The following is a 21537-nucleotide window of genomic DNA, read 5'->3' as shown; positions in this document are numbered from 1 at the left end:
GAAAGACGTATACGTGTCATTAAACCATTTACATTTTTTCTTCAGTTATAACACCATTTTTTTTTATTGTTTATAATGGTGCTTCTGTCTTAACAGATGATGGGGAACAACCCTCTCTTGGCAGGCAACCCTCAGCTTCAGGAACAGCTGCGACACCAGTTGCCGGTCTTTCTTCAGCAGGTAGAGAACGATTCAGGCTGGCAGAACGCATGCATTAGACATGATGTAAATTATCTGTTCATGGCCAAGGTTACTCAAATAGGTCGGCTGCTCCTCTGACACCGTCCGGGCAGTTCAATCTGTTGTAAATGTTCTTTAAGTATTATTTGGATGGTAGTTGTGTACCTGAACCTCCCTTGAAGTTCAGCTTGACTTTGGAAATCTTCTATGTATGTTTTTTTGCTCACAAAATTGTAACATCTACATTTATGCTGTATTTAAATTGTTATTATAATTGGTTTGATTGTAAGTGCCTTCCAAAGAAATATATCCAGTAAATGTGCTCTCCGTGTACTTTTCAAGAGGATATTGTGATCTTTTTTGTCATAATGCTTTACTCTTGGATGTGTACATTACCACTGTGTTGCTACTTTTAATATTCCTTTCTTTATCACAGAAGAGCCCATTAGATTAGGTTGCAGGCATTTGATTGAAACTGAAGGAAACCCTGATCCTCTTTCCTGTTGCTTCATAGATGCAGAACCCAGAATCCCTATCGGTAATGACCAATCCTCGTGCGATGCAGGCACTGCTGCAGATTCAGCAGGGACTTCAAACACTGCAGACTGAGGCACCTGGGCTGGTACCAAGGTAAGAACTGGCTCATGGTAGTTGCACTTCTCATGTAGGTTATCAAAGGCGCACTTCAAAGTTGTCCCATTTTTAGCTGTGAGTAGCTCTTCCACACCTGTATTTTGCCTTGCATTCTTTTACTAGGAGGACTTCTTTTCTTTAGAGGTGCAGTACAGAAAGCACCAATATCTCAGGTGTGACTTATATTACACCTAAAATGTTACAACTTTTGATATTATTGTGTACGTAACACACTTTTTTCCTCTGCATGTGCAAGAGTGATTTTACCAATGTATTATCGATTTGTAAATGTACATCCTACACTGGTGATCTCAAAAGGCACTGTTGACCTTAGCGGGCAAACCAGCATTTGTGTGCTCCATTTTCTGTTTTTGATTTCTAGAAGAGACTCTGCAGTGATAATGCCAGAAACCCACTGTAGACGGGTGAAAGCATGTCCAGGAGTGTGGACCTAAAAAACCTAATATTCTGAGTACACCTTGTGGTGCTGTGATGGCTTTGTATTTAGTTATTGATCACTGAAAGCATGTATGCAGCGCTAATCTCACTGATACGAAATTGACCTCTACAACCTTGTAGGCGATGGTGATCTCACTGTTGCGTTATTATCCATTAAATAATATATTATGGGCATAAGTGGGGATAGGTGAGTTCCCGGACTATTTGCAGAACTCATTTTTTTGTATTAAGCTACAATGCCAATGTTTTTCTGCTGAACACTTAATCAGAGTGTGTGTAATATATTCATGTGTTCGTAGCAAGTTTGGCTTTATATACACATGCTCTGCACACCCCTGCCATCAAGTATTGGTCCCAGATGTTTGCAACTTGTATGCTTTGAAGACTGGTTGTACCTCTTCCCATGGTCTACAGTGCATCTGGACACCTTCTCCATTTAAGGATTTCTTCCATCATCGGGCTCTGATATTCTACATCGCTATTCCGGGACCGTCTCTTTCCACAACAGTTTTCTCCAGTATTGGGGTGTATTTCATAGATTCACATGCTTGAATAATCCCCATCGTCGAAGTGGGAGCCCCACGGTAAATAAAATAGAAATAAAACATATCATACATGTATATAAAATATAATTGCATACATTCTAAAAACCCTAAATACTCATAAGTATCATAGGTTAACATTAACACATAGAACTACATTAAAAGAAAAAAACACTTCAGTAGCATATCCATGTCGTTATGATAGTCCAAACTTACAGCTAATCAGGTGCAAGCACCCTCTAGAATCTTCTCCCCAGAGGCTTAGGCCCTTAGATTTTCTACTGCACGTCGTGTGCAGGGAGTCCCCTGAGCTCTGCTCAGTTTTCTTCTTCTTCCTGTTGGCTTTCTCAGCTTTTTAGGATGTCTTCAAGTAAAAAAGTCTTTTTCGATCATGTGCTTCTTGTGGGAAGTTAAGGCTCTTTTCAGAGGACCCTCACAAGAAGTGTTTTTACTGCCTCTATCCTGAACATCCTGAACAACTAGGCAACTGTAAAATATGCAGGACTTTCTCAACCAAGACTCTTAAGGACAGAGAAGAGCGTCTCCTTCTCTGGTTACAGAGGTTGAAGGATAAGGAGTGCCCCCTTTCTGACGCAGATAGCCTTGCGACTGGTTTGTCTAGAGCCTCTTCTAAGCGTAGCAGTGTGCAGGATATGCCATCTCCTTTCCTTAAACAGAGGAAGCTCAGGAGGCTCCTGCAGTGTCTCCACCTCTTCCTGCTACGCCTACGCCCCCGAGATCAGACTCTCGGGCGTCTAAGGCTCCTTCACTGCATATTTCCACCAAACAACGTGCCAAATCGTCGACGGGACTGTCGATGATCTGTCCGAGATCTGCTGTTTCTGTCTCTTCGACGACAGTGACGACTACTTCTTCCAGCAAGTTGTCAACGGCGGATGCGTCGACGTCTTCAACGTCGACGATGGTATGTGTGAGGCTCTAATCGGTCTCGTCTACGATTCCGATCTCCTTGTCAACATCTAAAAAAGGGATCTCGTCGATGTCCAGGTCTTCGTCGACGTCTTCTATGAAGAGAGCCTCTTAGTCGGCGGGTGCTCCATCGATGACTGCTTCGTCTCCGGCGGCGGCGGTAGTCTCGTCGGCGCCGGCTACGTCGACAGTGGCTTTGTTGGTTGTCCCGTCGACGGCGGATCAATCGTCGACTACTTTCGCATCACTACCTCTGGTGCCAGTTTCAGCATCTGGCTCCTTGTCAACTGCCGTTGACCCTATGTTCCAGCGTCGCCATGTTTCTTTGGATCAGCTTCCGCAACAATCTCAGCCTCCATCACATCTGTTTGCCTCTGGTTCGGACCATACCTCTGGAAGAAGATGATAGGTTCCGGGCAGCTCAAAGTCCCTCGGAACTTTTCATCAAGTGTCCGGATTATGACGATCTGGAGGATCATCACTTTCACGAAGAGGAACATGCATGAACATCATCAAGGAGGCAAGAAGACCCACGACCAGAGCATGTTATGCGGCTAAATGGAAGAGGTTTGTCATATATTGGAACAATAATGACATTAACCCACTGGATGCATCTATTCAAAACATTATCTGCTATTTGTTGCACTTATACAGATGTAATCTGGCGTACAGTTCCATTCGTATACATGTATCCGCAATAGCAGCTTATCTTCAAAACAGGCAGCACCTCTCACTATTAAGAGTGCCTACCATTAAAGCTTTTCTGGAGGGACTCAAAAGAGTGATCCCTCCCAGACACCCACCTTCGCCTGTATGGAACCTGAATGTGGTCCTCACCAGACTGATGGGACCACCTTTTGAACCTCTACACTCTTGTGAGATTCAATTTCTTACCTGGAAAGTTGCTTTCCTAGTAGCCATTACCTCACTAAGAAGAGTTAGTGAATTCCAGGCACTAACCATTCAAGAGCCATTCATACAGGTCCACGCAAATAGAGTTGTACTACGCAACCCCATTTCCAAAGCAGGAATAGCCAGATGGATCGTTAAATGTATACAGATTTGAAACGCAAAGGCTAAACGCACACTAACCATTCCTCCAAGAGCACACTCCACACGTAAGTTAGGAGCATCCATGGCTTTCCTGGGAAATATTCCTTTAGAAGAGATATGTAAGGCAGCCACACAGTCCACTACACATACATTTACGAAACACTACTGCGTAGATATGCATTCAAGACCGCAGGCAGCTGTAGGACAGGCAGTTCTCAAAACTCTTTTTCAGACTGCTGCAGCTCGCACTGGCAGCCGCCGCTAACAGGAGAGACTGCTATATAATCTATGCACAGATATGAATTCAGCAGCCCACATGCCTCGAACCGAATATGCGACTTACCAGTATGCATCTGTTCTTGGCATGTAGGACTGCTGACATTCATATCTTCCCCTATTTCCGCACCACCTGACCGCGAGGGACGTCGTCTTGATGCCATTGGGAGTAAGTTTTCCACCATGGCTTTTACCACAGTGTGAGATGCAAATTCACTGGCCATTCTGGGTCGTTACGATCGCCAGATGTGGTCTGACATGTCCTCCTTTATCGATCTTATTCCTGAGCCATCCAGAGCGGAGGCTCTAAAGATTCTTCAGGAGGGGGAAAGAGCGTCATCGGAGATCATCAACTTCTCTGTGGACATTGCATGCACTGGTTTTCGTCAGCGAGCTGGGGCAGCTGTTTTGCGTCGTCAGGACTGGCTTCGTTCCACCTCGATTCGCCAGGAGGTTCCGGCGAAAATCCTCGGCATGCCCTTTGACGGCGAATCGCTCTTTGGCCAGCATGTGGACGACGCACTTTCTTCAATTAAGAAGGACACTGAGACGGCTCGTGCCCTAGGCCCTTTGCAGTTTCGCAAGCAGCTTTTTCGTGGTGCTTGCCGACGCGGCACTTCGTCCTCTTTTCGCGGCGGTTCCAGCCAGTACCGCTCCGATAATTAAGGAAACCAAAGATATTCATCTCAACAATCTTTTCGACAACAGTCCGCAAAGTCTTACAGAGGAAAGTCTTCCTACAGAGGCTCCACTTCTAAGAAGCAATGACTTGCCTTCCCCTCTCAAAGTTGGAGGTCGAATCTCTTTTCTTTTCCAGTTGGTCTTTAATCACTTCGGGCCGTTGGGTGCTGGACATTGTGTCAAAAAACATGCTCTGGAATTTGTCAAGTTCCCTCCAAACACTCCTCCAGCTGGTCCACCTCCAGCTCACCTCAAAGAGCTATTTCAACAAATTCGACTCATGATTCACAAAGGTGCCATCGAAGTGGTTCCCAAATCTCAGACGAGGCTAGGATTCTATTCCTGTTTTTTCCGGGTCCTCAAGAAGTCCGGCGAGTGGCGCCCTATCCTAGACTTACGGGCCTTAAACAAGTACCTGAAATGTCAATCCTTCCGCATCCTCACACTCACGGAAATCCTCCACCTCATCTCGAAGGGCGACTTCCTGACCACCATTTATCTCCAGGACGCCCATTTCCACGTGCCGATACTTCCAAGGCACCGGAAGTACCTGCGCTTCCGGGTAGGGCGCAGAGATTTTCAATTCAAGGTTCTGCCTTTTGGCCTTCGTTCTGCCCCTCGCGTTTTCACGAAAGTCCTGGCCCCAGTAGTGGCATGTCTACGTTTGCGGGGTGTTCAAATCTTTCCCTACCTGGACGACTGTAATCAAGTTGCAATCTTGTCGTCGGGTGTCTATGGACACTCAATTCTGTCACTCTATTTCTTTCCCTAGGTCTGTCTATCAACACCGAGAAGTCTCAGGTCGATCCAGCTCCTTGCAGAACCTTTCTAGGCGCCACTCTAAATACCTTACTGGCAAAGGCATTCATGTCTCACGAACAACTGCGAATTCTACGCCTAGTGGCTATCATCCGTTCATAAAAGTCAGTTTCAGTTTGTGTTGAAATCATTTCTTGGGATGGCGGCGTCCTGCATATCCCTGACCCCAAATTGCAGGCTCAGGAGTCGTCTAATTCAGGAGGAACTGGACAAACAGTGGCGTCAGGTCGGCGACTCTTTCAACGATCTGGTCCTGGTGACCGCTCGAATGAAGTCAGCTCTCTGCTGCTGGGCTCAACCTTCCAACATCGCTGCCGGTACATCTTTCCTGACCATCGCTCCAGACCTCGTCCTTTCAACGGATGCCTCCCTGGAAGGTTGGGGCGCACATCTTCAGGAGCTATCCGGCAAGGGCAAGTGGACCCAGTCTCATCGTTCCTGGCACATCAACCGACTGGAACTAATGGCTATTTTTCTTGCGCTAAAGTCCTTCCACCTTCTGCTTAAGGGAGAATCAGTGCTCATTCAAACAGACATTACCACCAGTATGCACTATTTAAACAAAAAGGGCGGCACCAAGTCACCGCTCCTCTCAGCTGGCACAGAGCATCTGGGATTGGGCACTCCGTCACCACATTACCCTTACAGCGGTTCACCTACCAAGCATCTCCAACATCCTGGCGGATTCACTCAGCAGGTCCGCGTCCTCGACCAACGAGTGGGAGTTGCATCAGCCGACTCTAGACTTCATATTTCGGCTGTGGGGTCGCCCGAACCTGGATCTTTTCGCAAGCCCTGTGAACTGGAAATACTAGTCTTATGCAAGCTGGCTTCCCCACCGCGGGTCGTGCGGGAATGCCCTTTTGATGGACTGGTGCAATCTATTTGCCTATGCATTTCCGCCGATCCCGCTGGTTCCTCGAGTGTTGTGGAAAATGCGGAGGCAACCGTGCCATATTCTCCTGATCGCTCCCAGATGGTCTCGACAAGAGTGGTTCTCGGACCTGCTACTCCTATCACAGTGCAAGCCCATCCTCCTTCGTCCTCGGGCGTATCTCCTCACAATGGACAAGGGTCAGATCTGCCATCCGGACACCTCCTCTCTCAAATTATTGGCCTGGAACCTGAGCACTTTGATTTTGCCCACTTGAATATTTCGCCGGCATGTAGAGATGTTCTTGCCAATGCGGGAGCTCCGTCCACAGTAAAGACTTAACAAGCTAAAATGGAAAAGGTTCTGTCACTGGTGTGCATCTGCCAACATCCACCCTGTGAACTCATCTCCTGATCAGCTTCTGCCGTTCTTTCTGCACAATCTGGACTTTCCCACTCCACTTTGCAGGTCTTCCTAGCGGCAATATCTCATTTTCGGCAGGACGGGTCTTCTCTCTACTCTTCCAGAGTCATTCGGCAGTTTTTCAAGGGTCTGTTCAGGATGTTTCCACCCATTCGGCGTCTTACCTGGCATCTCAATATTTTGGCACAACTGATGAAGGCGCCTTTTGAGCCCATACACAAAGCGGATTTGAAATTTTTGACCTGGAAGGTTTCCCACCTTCTTGCCCTGACCTCCTCACGTCGCGTGAGTGATGTCCACGCCTTCACCATTCAGCCTCCTTTCCTTCAATTCAAGTCGGACTGTGTTGTATTTCGCACCAACCCGGCATTCATGCCTAAGGTGCCAACTGATTTTCATCGCAATGAACCAGTGTTCTTAACTTTCTTTGCTAATCCCCGATCTCCGGCGAAGCTTACATTCTACATAGACAGAACAGCTCCCTTTCGTAGATCTGACCAACTGTTAGTTGCTTATGGACGCGTGCACAAGGGGCGTTCGTTACCTAGCCAACTATTGCACGTTGGATTTCTTCAGCAATCTCGTTTTGTCATCAAAAGGCTGGCAAGCCTCTTCAATCTACACTCGGAGCTCATTCCACCAGAGCGATTTCATCCTCTATGGCCCTATTTGCTGGTGTGCCGATTCACCAAATATGCTGTGCAGCTAAGTGGTCCGGCAGGCACACCTTCACGAAGCACTACTGCTTAGAGAAGATCAATGAAGCTGATACAGCAGTGGGCCAAGCGGTGCGTCGCAATCTTTTTAAATAAGGTAAGCCTCTTTCCTTCCCTCCTCCTGTATGGGTTGTTATCTGTCTAGCAGTCTTATGTTATATCATTGCATTTTATGCCACTGCACTGCTGGTTTTTTCTTGCGGCTACCTGTTACTGCTCACTATTCTATTCAAGCATGTGAATCTATGAAAGACACCCCAATACTGGAGAAGAACAATTGTTACTTACCTGTAAACGGTGGTTCTCGAGTATTGGTATCTTTCATAGATTCACATGCGACCCACCCACCTCCCCTCAGAGGCTCTCCCTTTCTCTTCTCCTAGCCTCTTTTGTCACTCTTGTGCTACGAAAATCTGAGGGCCTGAGCCTCTGGGGTGAAGGTTTTAGAGGGTGCTTGCGCCTGATTGGCTGTAGTTTGGACTATCATAACGACATGGATATGCTACTGAAGTGCTTCTTTCTTTTAATGAATGTAGTTCTTTTTTTTTTTGTTTAAGAATTGTTTTATTGAATTTTCAGAATAAGAGAAAAGAATCCAAAAACAAAGAGGTAACCTCATATAACAGAACAATAAAACAGTTAATATTTTATGAACAAATGATGGAAAAATGCAATAATACTAAATGCTACTAGAAAAAGATGGGAAAAGATAAAAAAGAAAGAGAGGGTAAGAATGTATATGAAAGAAGATGATGTAAATAGAACAAAAGGGAAAGAGAAATAGTTAAGACAAAGATGCATGTGAAGCAAGATAAGTTGTGAAAGGCAACCAAAGAAGATCAGATTAAATTTTCTGGGGTAAAGAGGAAGAGGAAACAGTAGCAATTCGATGTTCATCACAAATAAAATTCCACCAAGTAACTGAGGATAATTTGGAACTATATTTCCAACATGACATAATAACTTTCAAAGCTAATGCAATAAATAGGTGAAATAATAGGGATATAGGAGTACAACCATCAAAATCAGGTGAAGATGAACCTAGAAAAACATTTTGCAATGATAGCGGTATATTACATTTGAACATTTTCATACAGGTATACCAAATAGAAAGCCAAAAGCTCAAAACATTAGTACAGTCAAAATTTTGATGTCTTAAAGTTCCGGTAAAATTAGAACAAGACCAGCAAAAGGGGAGATGAGGTAGGGGAAAACTTGGATATACAAACCGGGGTTAGTACTGCTGTATTATAGATAAAGTAGAGCGATTGAGTAATACGCAGGAACAGCTGAAATTTTAAATAACTTGGACCATAGTTTATCCCAATCAGAAACAGGTATTGAGAGATCTAAGTAGGTTTCCCAGAATAATTCTGAAGGGGATTTAGGTCGTTCAGAAATATGAAAAGAGAGTAATTTATAGAAATGAGCTGCTTTAGGTTTATGATCTTGAGAGATATTATAAAGCGGTGTAGGTGGAATTATTGAAGTAGAAACATTGGAAAGGTCTAAAGTATTTAAGTGCGATTGCAGAGCTGTTGATATCAAAATATATTAATCAAGAAAAGTCAGGTAAACAATATTGCAATTGTAACATTGAAAAGGGAATGACAGAGTTCAGATAAATGAGTTGATGAACAAAAAGAATTCCCTTCTCCTTCCAGTGTTTGTAGTAGAATGACTTACTTTTGTACTTAATGTATTTGTTGTACCAAATAGTAGAGGACAAAAAGTATTGAAAAGGGTCAAGACCAGCAACAAATATGTCATATAATAGGTTTTGGAAGTATTTCAAAATGGGATTATTCGCTATAAATGTACAGTTAGACATGTAAATTACATTACGAAAAGAAAAATCTTTCAATAAAGATCGTTCAAAAGAAATCCATTGTGGTATAGGAGTGTCAGCAAAATCAAAAGAAAGGGCAAAAAATTGTCTGATGAAGAATGCATCGTGATATGTTTTGAAATCAGGAAAACGGACACCTTCAAATTTGGGACGTTTGCAAGGGAAATGCGTGGGTGTTTTTTGTTACAAAGAAATTTAGTACAAAGCGAATTAATTTGAGAAAAATATGATAAGGGACTTTGAAACGGTAACAGATACAGTTTAAAGGATATGAGGAACAATCATAATTTTAATGGTATCAAGTCGACCCCACCAGGATAAATGAAGAGGTGAACAGGAAAGTAACAGAGATTGAATCTTATTGATTAATGCATTAAACGTGTGTTTAAGTGTGACATTCAAAGTAGAAGAAAACCATATACCGAGGTATATTATTTTATTGGGACACCAAGTAAAATTAGTATCTGTAAACATATATTGGCAACATAACAAATTCAACGGTAGTACCTCTGTTTTTGAGAAGTTCAATTTATATCCCAAAATACTAGAATATAATGTAACCTCTTCTAGAAAGGGAGGAAGGGATGTAATAGGGTTAGACATATAAACTAATATATCGTCTGCGTAAGCTGACATTTTAGTTTCTAAAGAGTTATGGGTGAAACCAGAAATTTGAGACTGAACACAGATACGTTCAAGGAATGGTTCAAGGAATAAAACAAATAATAAGGGTGAAAGGGGGCAACCTTGGCGGGTACCTCTAGAGAGGGAAAAATATTTAGAGAAACTGTTATTTACAAAAAAATAGCTCTGGGATAGGAATAGAACAGTTTAACATATGATATAAAGGTTGGGTCGAAACCAAACCATTGAAGTGTTTTAAACATGAAGTGCCAATTAATTCGGTCAAAGGCCTTTTCGGTATCCAAGGATAGAGCACCTAAAGGGAACTTAATTTTCTTACTTAGGGAAATGATATTAGCAAACATACGAAAACCAGATTGATCTGTTTTAACCAGCAATGGGATAATAATCTCCAGGCGGGTGGCAAGGATCTTTGCAAATAACTTAGTCGTAATTAATTAATGATATAGGACGGTAATTTTTACAAAGAGAATGGCCTTTGTCGGGTTTGGGTATAAGAACAATTAAGGCGTCCATGAAGGAACCCGAGGCTTTAGATTCAGAGATAAAGGAATTGAAAAGTGCCAAAAGTTTGGGATTAAAAATGGAGGAAAAGGCGGAATAAAATTCAATAGAAAGGCCGTCGGGACCTGGAGCTTTAGACTTCTTCCAGGATTTAATAGCATCAGTTATTTCTTGTAAAGCAACATCTCTTTCGAATAAATCAAATTCATCTGGTTGGGAAGGGGGAGAAGGAAGGCCAGAGAAGAAGGTATCCAAATTGCGAGGGGAGGGATTCGTGTCATCAGAATATAGTGATTGATAGTACTCCTGGAATACACGAGCAATAGCCTCATCTGATCAAACAAGGGTATTAGTAGATTCCTTTAGAATAGGACCAATATGTTTACGTTCAGATTTGATTTTTAAGTAGTTGACCAACATCTTACCAGCTTTATTTTGACCTCCATGATATTTAGATTTAATTTTAAGAAGGATATTACAAGTTAACAGTAGCTAATTTATTAAGCTCAGATTTGGCCTTAATCAGTCACAGTGTTGAGGGGGATTTAGAGGTAAAATATGTATGTTCCAAAAGTTTCAGTTGTTGCAATAATGCTGCATATTTTTTACGAGCAGTTTTCTTTTTGCCTGCAACATAAATAGTGAAAGCACGAAAAGATGCCTTAAAAGCATCCCAAGTGTTGGATGTGGAGGTGTCCGATGGTTTATTAAAAGTGAAAAATTCAGTAATAAATTGAGTAGCTGCTAAAATAAAATGGGTATCAGATAATAAAAAAGTGTTTAACTTCCATCTGCTAAAATTGGGGGAATCTAAAGAAAGGTCCAACACAGAAAGAACAGGGGCATGATCAGAAATTAAAATAGAACCAATCTCTTATGACAGAAGTGATAGTAATAGGGATTTACCAATCAAAATATAGTCAATCCTAGACCGGGTTTGGTGAACATTCGAAAAAAAGGTACATTCATGAGTCCGCATTACAAGTTTTCCAAATATCAAATAATGAATGAGAGGCAATGGCAGATTGAAAGGCTTTGTGGGACTTATCTGGATTAAATTTACATTTGGATTGTCTGTCAGAATAGGGATTTAACCATTGATTAAAATCACCAGCAATAACAATATTAGGAGATCAATAGAAGCAAGTAAAATTTTGATGGAATTCCAAAATTCAGGATCAGGTCGGACTGGGCCATAAATGTTCAAAAGAACTAGTTCTTTACCTTGTAGAACACCCCCTTTGTTGCCAACTGAAGGAGAACAAAACAACCTGACCCACCCATTGTCGCTTTAATTTGAGCGATTCAGTGTCATTACAATGCGTTTCTTGAATAAGAGACGTGAGCATTTAATTTTGATAAATGAGAAAGTACCTTTTGCCTTTTGATGGGATGACCAAGACCACGAACATTCCACGTTACAAAATTACACATAATGGCGGGTTGAGAAGGTGAGACATGGAAGGAGATGACACATTGTAAGGAAACCGCTAAAGGGAAAGAAACACCATATATCAGTTAGACGTAAAAAACAGATCATAATACAATAAACAGCACTAATAAGCACATGCAATCTTTGAGATATAGATGAAAGGAAAAGACAACAAAAAGAATGAAAAAAGGAGAGAAAGTAGAAGAAAGAAGATAGATCAAGGAAAAAGATCCAGATCTAAAAGTACATCGTAAATAATGCCGCATGTGGTGCAACTGCGCAGACGGAAGATGGAGCAACGGAGAGTGAAATAAATAGAATAGAGTTATGACAAGCCATCATAGAAAGAAAATAAACAGATACAGGAAAACTAGCAATGAGGAGAGTAGCCAGAAGCAGAATTCAGAGACAGATTATGAAGAAAGGATTTCAGTTTGGCTTTGACTTAGCTGCTGTGAGGACAAGCATGAGAGCTGTAAATTCTAAAAAAAAAGCATAATAATTCCTCTAGACCTGGAGGCATTTGGTTGAAGAATACCAAGTCTGTGGGCACGCTGAATATTCTATGAGGGCACGGAAGAAATTTCTAATAGTTCTGGGAGGAATTTCTTAAGAAAAAGAAGCATGTCTGTGCCTTCAATATTCTCTGTAGACCATACAGGCGTAGGTTATTACGTCTATTCCGATTTTCAAGGTCCTCAGTATGGAGCTTGAGGCGATGGATTTCCTGTTCCAAAATCCTTATTTTGAGGAAGATATGTAGTAGCAGACAAAAACAACCAAGAAATGTGGAAAGACCACAAAAAACAGTTCAGTTGTAATGAGGAAAAGATGATATCCATCCTTGATAAAAAAAATCGCTACATAAATGAAAGCACAACGTGGAGAAGAGGGGTCTCTCATGATGGCAGTAATTCCTGAAGAGAGGTCACTTAGTATGAGAACCTGAAAAGAGGCCACATTTTAAAAAAAGAAGGGAAAATCGATTACAAGCGCAAAGTAGAAGTTAAGAGTCACATTGCCAGGCAATTTTGCAAGGTAAAGAGGCCCGGTTACCTAAGGTGAAGAGTGTAGGGATTCTAGCGAGCGGCGGCCGATACAAAATGGCGGCAGCTCGTGTCCGAATGAGATAAAGTTGCTTCCGTTTATCAGCTCGCTTACTGTGGGAAATTCAGTTAAAGAAGCTGTGTAACTTGCTAGGACCGATCCCAAAACAGATTCCTGCAACAATTTGAGGCGAAGGTTGGAAGGGTTCTGGCGAGCGGCGGCCGATATAAAATGGCGGCCTCTCGCGTCAGAATGAAAGAAAAGTACCTCCGCAAATAACTTGCTCGTTGTGCGCATTCTAGTCAAACAGCTTCATACGTTGCTGGGACCGTTCAGAAGGCGAATTCCCGCATCAGCCATCAGTGGGGTACAGAAATGACGGCTAACTAATCCTTAGGAGCTCTGCAGCCGAGCGGAGCTCAAAGCGAAGCCGCCATCTTGCCGCGGCGCTAGCCTTTTAATGTAGTTCTGAATTATTGTTAACCTATGGTACTTATGAGTATTTAAGGTTTTTAGAATGAACTTACTGTGGGGCTCCCACTTTGACGACTGGGAATTTTCAAGCATGTGAATCTATGAAAGACCCCAGTACTGGAGAACCACTGTTTACAGGTAAGTAACAATTGTTCTTCTTGGTGACAAATCTACTCCTTTCGATGCTCGCTATAAGAACATATCCAGTGCCACCATGAGTTTATCCCTGTCACTCCCCAGAGTTTTAACCATATGGTCACTGGCCTTTAGCCTTTTGAACACCGCGCATTGTGGCTCCACCCTTGGTAAATGATAAACCGCAAGTCTTCTCAGTTGTTTCTTGGATAATGCACCTAGAGAAAAGGTATGGAATGTATAGCCTTCCAGGTCTTGCCTAGTTGTAATGCCAAATACCCCAGAGCAACAAGCAAGCTGTTTGTAATCTGTGCATCTTGCCATCCCCCTGAGACCTCCTGTGATGCCTGCCATGCTTTCTGTTGCAAGAAAGACCTCTGGTACTACAAGGAACAGCAAGGGGCCACCACAAGATGCAGTGATAACAATCCTCTTTAAACGTTTGACATTTTTGGGGCTGAGGAAGAATAGTTTGGAAGCTCTAGCATTACAGGATCCCAGGCAATATAGGGCCCAGAGGCCATCTTTTTAGAGGCATCTGAAGCAGAAGAGGAGATGCAAGAATTTGTCATAAAACATCAGTCTCCACCCAGCACTTATATCAGATCAAAACTGACCCCCGTTCTTCCTGCGACCACACACCACACCTGTTCAGCAACATTGTAGACATAGGATCAGTCTTGGCCTCTGAAAAGCTCTTCAACAGAGGCAGAGCTCCTCTTCTATGGGAGTCGGGCTTCAAGCCCAGAGTTGAGCTCACTGCAGCAAAAACCATCCGGGTTTGATCCTCTGACCACAACCCATCTAAGGACACCAAGCTGCATTCCGCTTTGATACCAGCTTGACCTCAAGGCCCCGAAAAAGCCCCCTAGGAGTCTAAATAGATTCTGAAAGCCGCACTACCACTAACATCAAAATCTTTTGGAAAGCTATCAGCCTTTCCCCTCGACACCCCCTATCCCATCCTCGCCCTCTATCCCCTCCCTGCCCCCCAAAGCTCAAATCTGAAATCACCGGCAGGACGATCATCTTCTAGAACCTCTCTAAGGTCCTTGATGCGAAGCAGAATATCTTCATCTATCCAGACACTGGACAGATCCTTGCCAAGCCCCCGGCTTCAGTGCTAATTAGTAACTTGAAGAAATGCAGGCTGTTTTTCATGATTAACCAGACCTCGGAACCCTCAAGGTCACCCACTCTGCAAAGAGTTAGGGACCTCATGATTGTTTCTCTATGCAAACGATACAAGCAAAAGGACACTGCGATGATCTAGTGTTGGTAACAACCAATTGCTGTTGTGCAGTAGCAGCAACTATCCTTGCTGAGGTGGAAATTAAATTGTTATAGCAAAGTGTGTCTCTGTGTGTCTGTGTGTATAAGTGTCTGTGTGTATAAGTGCCTGTGTGTATAAGTGTCTGTGTGTGTGTGTTTAAGTGGGTGTGTGTGTCTGTCTGTGTGAGTAGAAGTGGGCCTGTCTGTGTGGGCCTGTCTGTGTGTGAATATATGTGTGTGCCTCTGTGTCTGTGTGTGAATATATGTGTGTGGGCCTGTCTGTGTGTCCGTCTGCCCCGTCTACCTTTCACTGTTAATTTGAAAACATCAGTCTCATAGTAAGCAAAAACAATCTCTTTAGTTAATACGTCTAAAACCATTTTTTAGCACATTTAGTGTATTTTTAACACTAATTCACACATGTTTTTAATTTTCAAGGCATGTGCAATACAAGTCTGGAAAACAAACTTTGCCCTGGTAAAAATATTCAAGCCAGCCACATGTTGCAGAAGATTGCAAGTAGTATGGGGGTGTGGTTGGTTCATGGAAGCCCATTGTACTGATAAATCAGTCTAGTAGCCTGCAGCCCACTGGGAAAATACCAGACTGCAGGTCCGACCCCAGTTACTTGTACTATCGTAGTCCCTCTTATTTAGAGTGCTGGTAGCGTCACTTAAAGCTATTTGTTGGCTTTGTGTTATGTATTCTTAATATGTCACTCTTTATTTTATGTTCTAGTTGTCAGAGCCACCTAAGAGTTCTTTCTATTGGCATGATTAGCGGGAATTTGCTTTATGGCAGTGGCAAAAGTGACTGCTTGTCCATGGCTGTCCATGAAGAGGTTGTAGTGCTCTGCTGGTTTGGTCCTCCTTGGTAACACCACAATAACCTTCTGCGGTTACAATTTCAGCTTCGGTTCATTTGGAGTGCCTGGAATGCCCGCTTCCACAGGAGGAAGCACAAATTCCGAGAACCCCGTGTCCTCTTCGTCATCCACCTCTACGCCTGCCAATGCATCGCCAGCTGGCGGCAGCACGGCCCAACAGCAGCTCATGCAGCAGATGATCCAGCTCTTAGCAGGGGGATCCGGGAGCTCGCAGGTGCGTACATGAGGCTGACTCACTCCTCACCTGAAGGTGATGTTCTTTCAGAGGTGGCTGTTGATGTGCAGTTATTGACTATTGATGTTGCATGTCCTTGTATTTCAATAATTAGATGGAAAACAGCTCTGTGTTCACCCTTTGATTACATTGTGTTTGTTGAAAACTGCAGAGTTTGCAAACCTCTCGCTGTGCATGCTATACTTTGTAGACTGTTCTGTGGAATGCCAGTGGCATCTTTGTTATCCACTTGCTGGTAGATTTATGTGGGTTTATGTTGTGTTTATTGTTTTTAACCACTAATATACAAAAACAGATGTAAGGGAGGGATGTTGCGTCAGACGCCATATCTTTCTGACCTAAACTGCTGTGTCAATCACAGTATCATCTCGGTGTTCCCAGTACAATTCTGAACTTTAATTTCAGTTTTGTATTTTGACTTGTGTATCTTTATTATATGTGGAAATTGTGCAAACGATCCCGCCCTCCTAGACAGTAGTTGGCCAACGCTTCATCAGAGGACACCAGAGAAGAGTAGTTTCAGGGTCATGCACGCGTGGCACATTTCTTTTTTTTTTTCTCCAAGTAGTCTCTGCCTTTAGTTTCTGCACAATCAGCTGAAACATCTGTCCTTTTATAGCAAGCTGTGTGGTGTGAATGAGCTCATGGTATAATCGTATAAGTGCTTTAAGAGGACATTTTTGAATTGCTGTTAGTCTTCCTATGTTGTCCTTGTGATCAACAGCTTTCGCTTCCATCCTTAGGGGCAGACTCCAGAAGTGCGGTTTCAACAACAGTTGGACCAGTTGAGCGCCATGGGATTCATCAACCGAGAAGCGAACCTCCAGGCGCTCATAGCCACGGGTGGAGACATCAATGCTGCTATTGAGAGACTGCTGGGCTCTCAGCCCTCCTAAACTGTGGCCTCACCGACTTGTGTGCACAGGACCCTGCCTGGAAGGTTGCTTCTGTTTCGCTCCCCACAATATCGGACTGCTGCCCATCATGTATAAAATCCGGCTTATTCCCGACATTCCTCCTAAGTTAAGATTTCATGTTGAAACGCTTACAAGTTTACTTCCGTGTGGATCCGGATCCCGGCAATTGGCCAAGAAGATTGATCAGATGCATACTTTTTCCACCTTCATCCACCTTTCTTTTGCCTCAGATGTACCCCCGGACTCTACTTCATAACTGGCATAGAAACTAGTCCTAACCTGACCAGTTGTCTTTTGAGTAGTTTGATTTTAACTGTATAAATGATGAACAGCCGATTTTCGCTCTGGGTTATTTTTTTGGTAGCCTTGTTGAAAGCATCCTCATCCTCAGTTTTGCACAGACACTGGAACAAATCATTGAAATGCATAAGCCCTAGTAATCCTCTTGAAAGCGGGAGAGTGGATTGCTGGCCAGTAGCATGGTTCAGGTGTGTGAATTGTACTCTGTAGGCACATAGCAAATGATCAGTATCACATTAAGAAGTGGTAATTCTCCAGTACATATTTACGTTGAATGACAATCTTATCCACCTCAGAGATGCCTGGGGCATTTTTACAGACTTAGAATGCCTTAACCTCCTGTTGCTTAGCACCCAAGTCTGCCTTTTGCTCATCCCACAGTCCATTGCTGACCCTGTTTAGTTCATTGTTTTCCCACTCGGATTTTAAGGTGCGCTGATAACAATAAACCATGTTAGAGCAGTGGAGCACCAGAAGCAAGTGAAGTGTTATGTTTTTAGTTTTAGAATTTTGTAGTGAAGCAGTAAAGGAGAGGGATATACGTTTGTTATAGGCATTACAGCAGCAAATCTTTTATAGCACATCCTGGCATGTTCTGGAAAAGGTGACGTGGACCAATCTAAATCTTTGTCTTGGCAGTTTCCTCACAATGACGATCCAGCAGGCGTTGTCACTTTCCTTTATCAGGTTTTTATAGTGCTATGTCACCACAATGAAAACAGCCAATTGAAATACCACACCACACCACAACATAAAAGCTGGTGCAGCACAATTACTAATACAGAGGATACCTGGGCAACGAGAAAGGTAAGTACAAAGGTAAGAGCTAATCCTCTAAAAGTTATATTTATCCATACATTACATTTGGCCCAACCTACAATTGCGTTTGAGGCATGTTTGGCTGTATATTCACATGTAATGCGTACTCCTGCCATCTAGTGTTGGGCCCAGAAGTGTGCAAGTTTTTTTTCTTTGAAGAAGTCTTTTAAGTCACAAGTTTTGGTAACGCCTCCTCTTGCTAGTAAAGTGCCTGGGCATTGGCGCCAATGTCGGATTTTCTTTCCACCATCTAGTTAGGACGTGTGCTCCAGTCCAAGATCTTCGTCTACACTCTTTCTGGTTCCCACAGTAACTCCTAACAGTCTGTATTGTTTTCGTACATGTATCACTTTTCATTTCCGTACGGTGTCGAAGACTCCATCTGTGCCCAGGTGATCCTTGGATCAATTTCTGCCCCACATGGGGCCTCCCCCTCTGTGCCTTTTCTCTAGCCTTCTAACTCGTCTCTAGCCTTCTAACTCGTTTCATGCCATGTCACGATGGTGATGGAACGCATGCCTTTTAGGTGCTATTCAAATTATCCACGGACTGACCTCCATCAGGTCTGTAACTTTTGCCTTTTGTCAGAGCATAACAAGCTTGCTTGCTGCTTCTTAGTATCAAAGAAAACCCTCGACTACTGCTGGGCCCGACGTTTGGAGCTGTCCCAGATGAGCAGGAAAGAACCTCTGGACCTCTGCAGCTGACAAGTAGTTCTCGCCAGAGGACAGAGCCCGCTCTGACCTGGAGATCGAGGACCTTCCAGCAGCTGAGCAGGTTGTGAGTACACGCCCTTCCCCTCCTCGATACATCTCGCAAGCCGAGCAGGCCTCCACAAAAGGCTGCAGAGCACCCTTGAATATCGATAGCTGACAGTTGTGCTACCACTGCCCTCAGGCCATGGGAGTCAACGACCATTAACTTTGGCCACTACGTCCAGCTCTGTGCTGAAAAAACACTACAAGCCAGCCAGCTTGGCTCCATCGGCAACTGGCTCGGCATCAAGCAATCTGTTGAAACCAGCATTGGTGTCAAAGCCCTTGACGACGAAGTAGAATACCACCACAGTCTGTAACGAAACGATTGAGCCACTCCATCCGCATTATTGTCTGAAGCAAACTACCACACCTCCCACAATACCATCCCGCAAACAGACTTTCAGCAAAACACACAAAACTGCTCAGCAAAGAGGTACAATCGCTCCTTCAAAAGGTGCCATCAAATCAGTACCACATCAGCAACAAGGATCAGGAGTTTACTCCCTGTACTTTCTTTTTTTTTTTAAACCTTTATTTCCGGTATGCGCAATACACAGCGCCTGCCTACAACCCAACGGGCCGGCCGCTATGACAGTTAGCATCATAATATTGCATCTTAAAGCTTACATTTCGCACGTAAATCAGCAACTTCTCGGTGTTTCAGGCGCATAGGACAAGATAAGCAGAAGGATGAAATAGGTTTCATTTTAAAATTTTGGTGAGAAAACATCTAACAAACAAAAGACACAGACACATGGCATAGAACGATTCCAGGGACTCTAGTAGAGAGGGCAAGGGAACCAATCTCCATAGAATAGTGAGACATATGGCTAGGGACGGGGGAGTGGCAAACAACTCGATGTAGAAAAATTACCACAGACAAACGTCTGGAACATCAACTACGGGGACAATGTAACATCAATGGTATAGTCAAATGGGGGAGTGCAAATATTACCACGATATGCATTCCACTGGCACCAAATCCTGCCCCATTTCTTAGGACGGCCCGAGCCACATAGACCGTCTTCTCCCTGAACATGCACCAGTCCATGTTCTCCTTCCAAGCAGTTATCATGGGTGGCCTATGGGAACCCCAGAGTTGAGCAATATCCCTCTTGGCAATCATGTTACCAAGAGTAACCCAAAAAGTCTGAGCAGCAGTACAATCTGTGGGCTCCCAGACGTTAAGCAGGCACCGTCGTTCCTCAGGCAAGAGAGAGACCCCGGTGACCCTTTCCATGATTGCATGCACTCGAGACCAAAAAGCAGACACGACAGGACATTCCCAAATGATATGTAAGAAGGTACCACTCATACCACAGCCACGCTTACATAGCCCATCAATCGAGTAACCCATCCGCACCAGTCGCGTACCAGTCATATATACTCGGTGAAGGATCTTCAGCTGTACAAAACGAAGGCGAGCTGGAATGTCCACCTCCTTAGGGGAGGAGACGGCCATCTGCCAATCCTCGTCATCGAGTTCCAGGCCGTCGGCGGTCCACGAAGCCCTGAGTCGCACAAGGAGATCCGCCCTGTTATTAATAAGCTTTTTATAGATCAGAGATATTGTACTGTCTGGCACATGGCCATCTAGAATCCGATCCTCAAGCGGCGACGACTGGGGAATCTCCGTCCCCGGAGGAAAAACTGAGATCAAGGCGTGCCGCACCTGAAGGTACCTAAAGTGCTCCTTGTCACCAAATTCGTATTCCACTTTAAGAGCTTCGAAGGACTTTACAGTGCCCTTGGACCAGAGATCCTCCACTTTGCTGATGCCAATCGTGTCCCATTTATCGAATTCTTTCGTTCTCCACAAGCTACCCAGTCTGTCAGTCATACAGCGGCGTCATTCGGGTCAACCTGTCGCCCCATCCCGTAGCAGCACTTGCATCCCTCCACACTCGTACAGCACTTTTCGTGGGACCAGTCAGGGCGCGGAATGGCTCCTTGGAATACAGTGCCCTATTGAAATTCCCACCCGGCAGGAGGAGCTTGTCCATCGCAAAAGCAGGAGCAGGACCAGGGGAATAGGTGACATGATTAACCGCGCTCAACTGGGAAGCCCAGTAGTAGCGCCTGATATCTGGGAGGGCAATGCCGCCATGGTACCACGGCAAAGTAAGTTTGGGTAAGGAGATACGCGCTCGCCCATCCCAAATCAATTGTCTCTGAAGGCTCTCAACCTCGCGGAAATACCCGGAGGGTATAGGATCGAAGAAATTTTGCAGTGCGTACAAAAATCTAGGGAGCGACATCTTAAAAAGAGCTGCACGCCCCAATGGGGATAGGGGCAAGCGACGCCACCGCTGGACGTCCAGTTTAAGACGCCGGAGAGGAGCATACAAATTGCGGTCATAACGGACGGCGGAGTCCAAGGAGACATGAATCCCCAGATACTTGAAACCAGTTTCAACCACATGGATCGGGAATCTACGAGGCAACAGAGGGAGCTCCCCTGCCAGAACATAAACGCAGGATTTAGTCCAGTTGATAACGAGGCCCGAATTTTTCCCGAAGGAGGTGAGGACGTCAAAAAGCACTTTGAGTGACTTCTGGGGTGAGGTGAAATAAAGGAGAATGTCATCGGCATATAGCGAGACACGATCCGCAAGATCAGGGGCCCACCGGATGCCCCTGATCGAGGGCTCCCACTGAAGCCACTCTGCCAACGGCTC

The 21537-nt window shown here is 44.2% G+C and overlaps 1 protein-coding gene across 2 annotated transcripts in view; it reads left to right on the top strand.

Moving 5' to 3' along the window:
* Positions 1-17316, top strand: part of UBQLN4 (ubiquilin 4) — a 105392-nt gene extending 88076 nt beyond the window's left edge. For both annotated transcript variants that reach the window (XM_086947649.1, XM_086947650.1), the window contains exons 8-11: positions 97-180; positions 695-810; positions 15855-16044; positions 16809-17316. In XM_086947649.1, coding sequence (XP_086803775.1) covers positions 97-180; positions 695-810; positions 15855-16044; positions 16809-16961 — 543 coding nt within the window. In that variant the 3' untranslated portion in view covers positions 16962-17316. The remainder of the gene's footprint in view (positions 1-96; positions 181-694; positions 811-15854; positions 16045-16808) is intronic.
* Positions 17317-21537: the final 4221 nt, after the last annotated feature.

Source organism: Lissotriton vulgaris, chromosome 12 (genome assembly GCF_964263255.1).
Source record: "Lissotriton vulgaris chromosome 12, aLisVul1.2, whole genome shotgun sequence".
NCBI lineage: Eukaryota > Metazoa > Chordata > Amphibia > Caudata > Salamandridae > Lissotriton > Lissotriton vulgaris.
The sequence above is the reverse complement of the archived record's forward strand: the minus strand, read 5'-3'. Positions and strand labels throughout refer to the sequence as shown.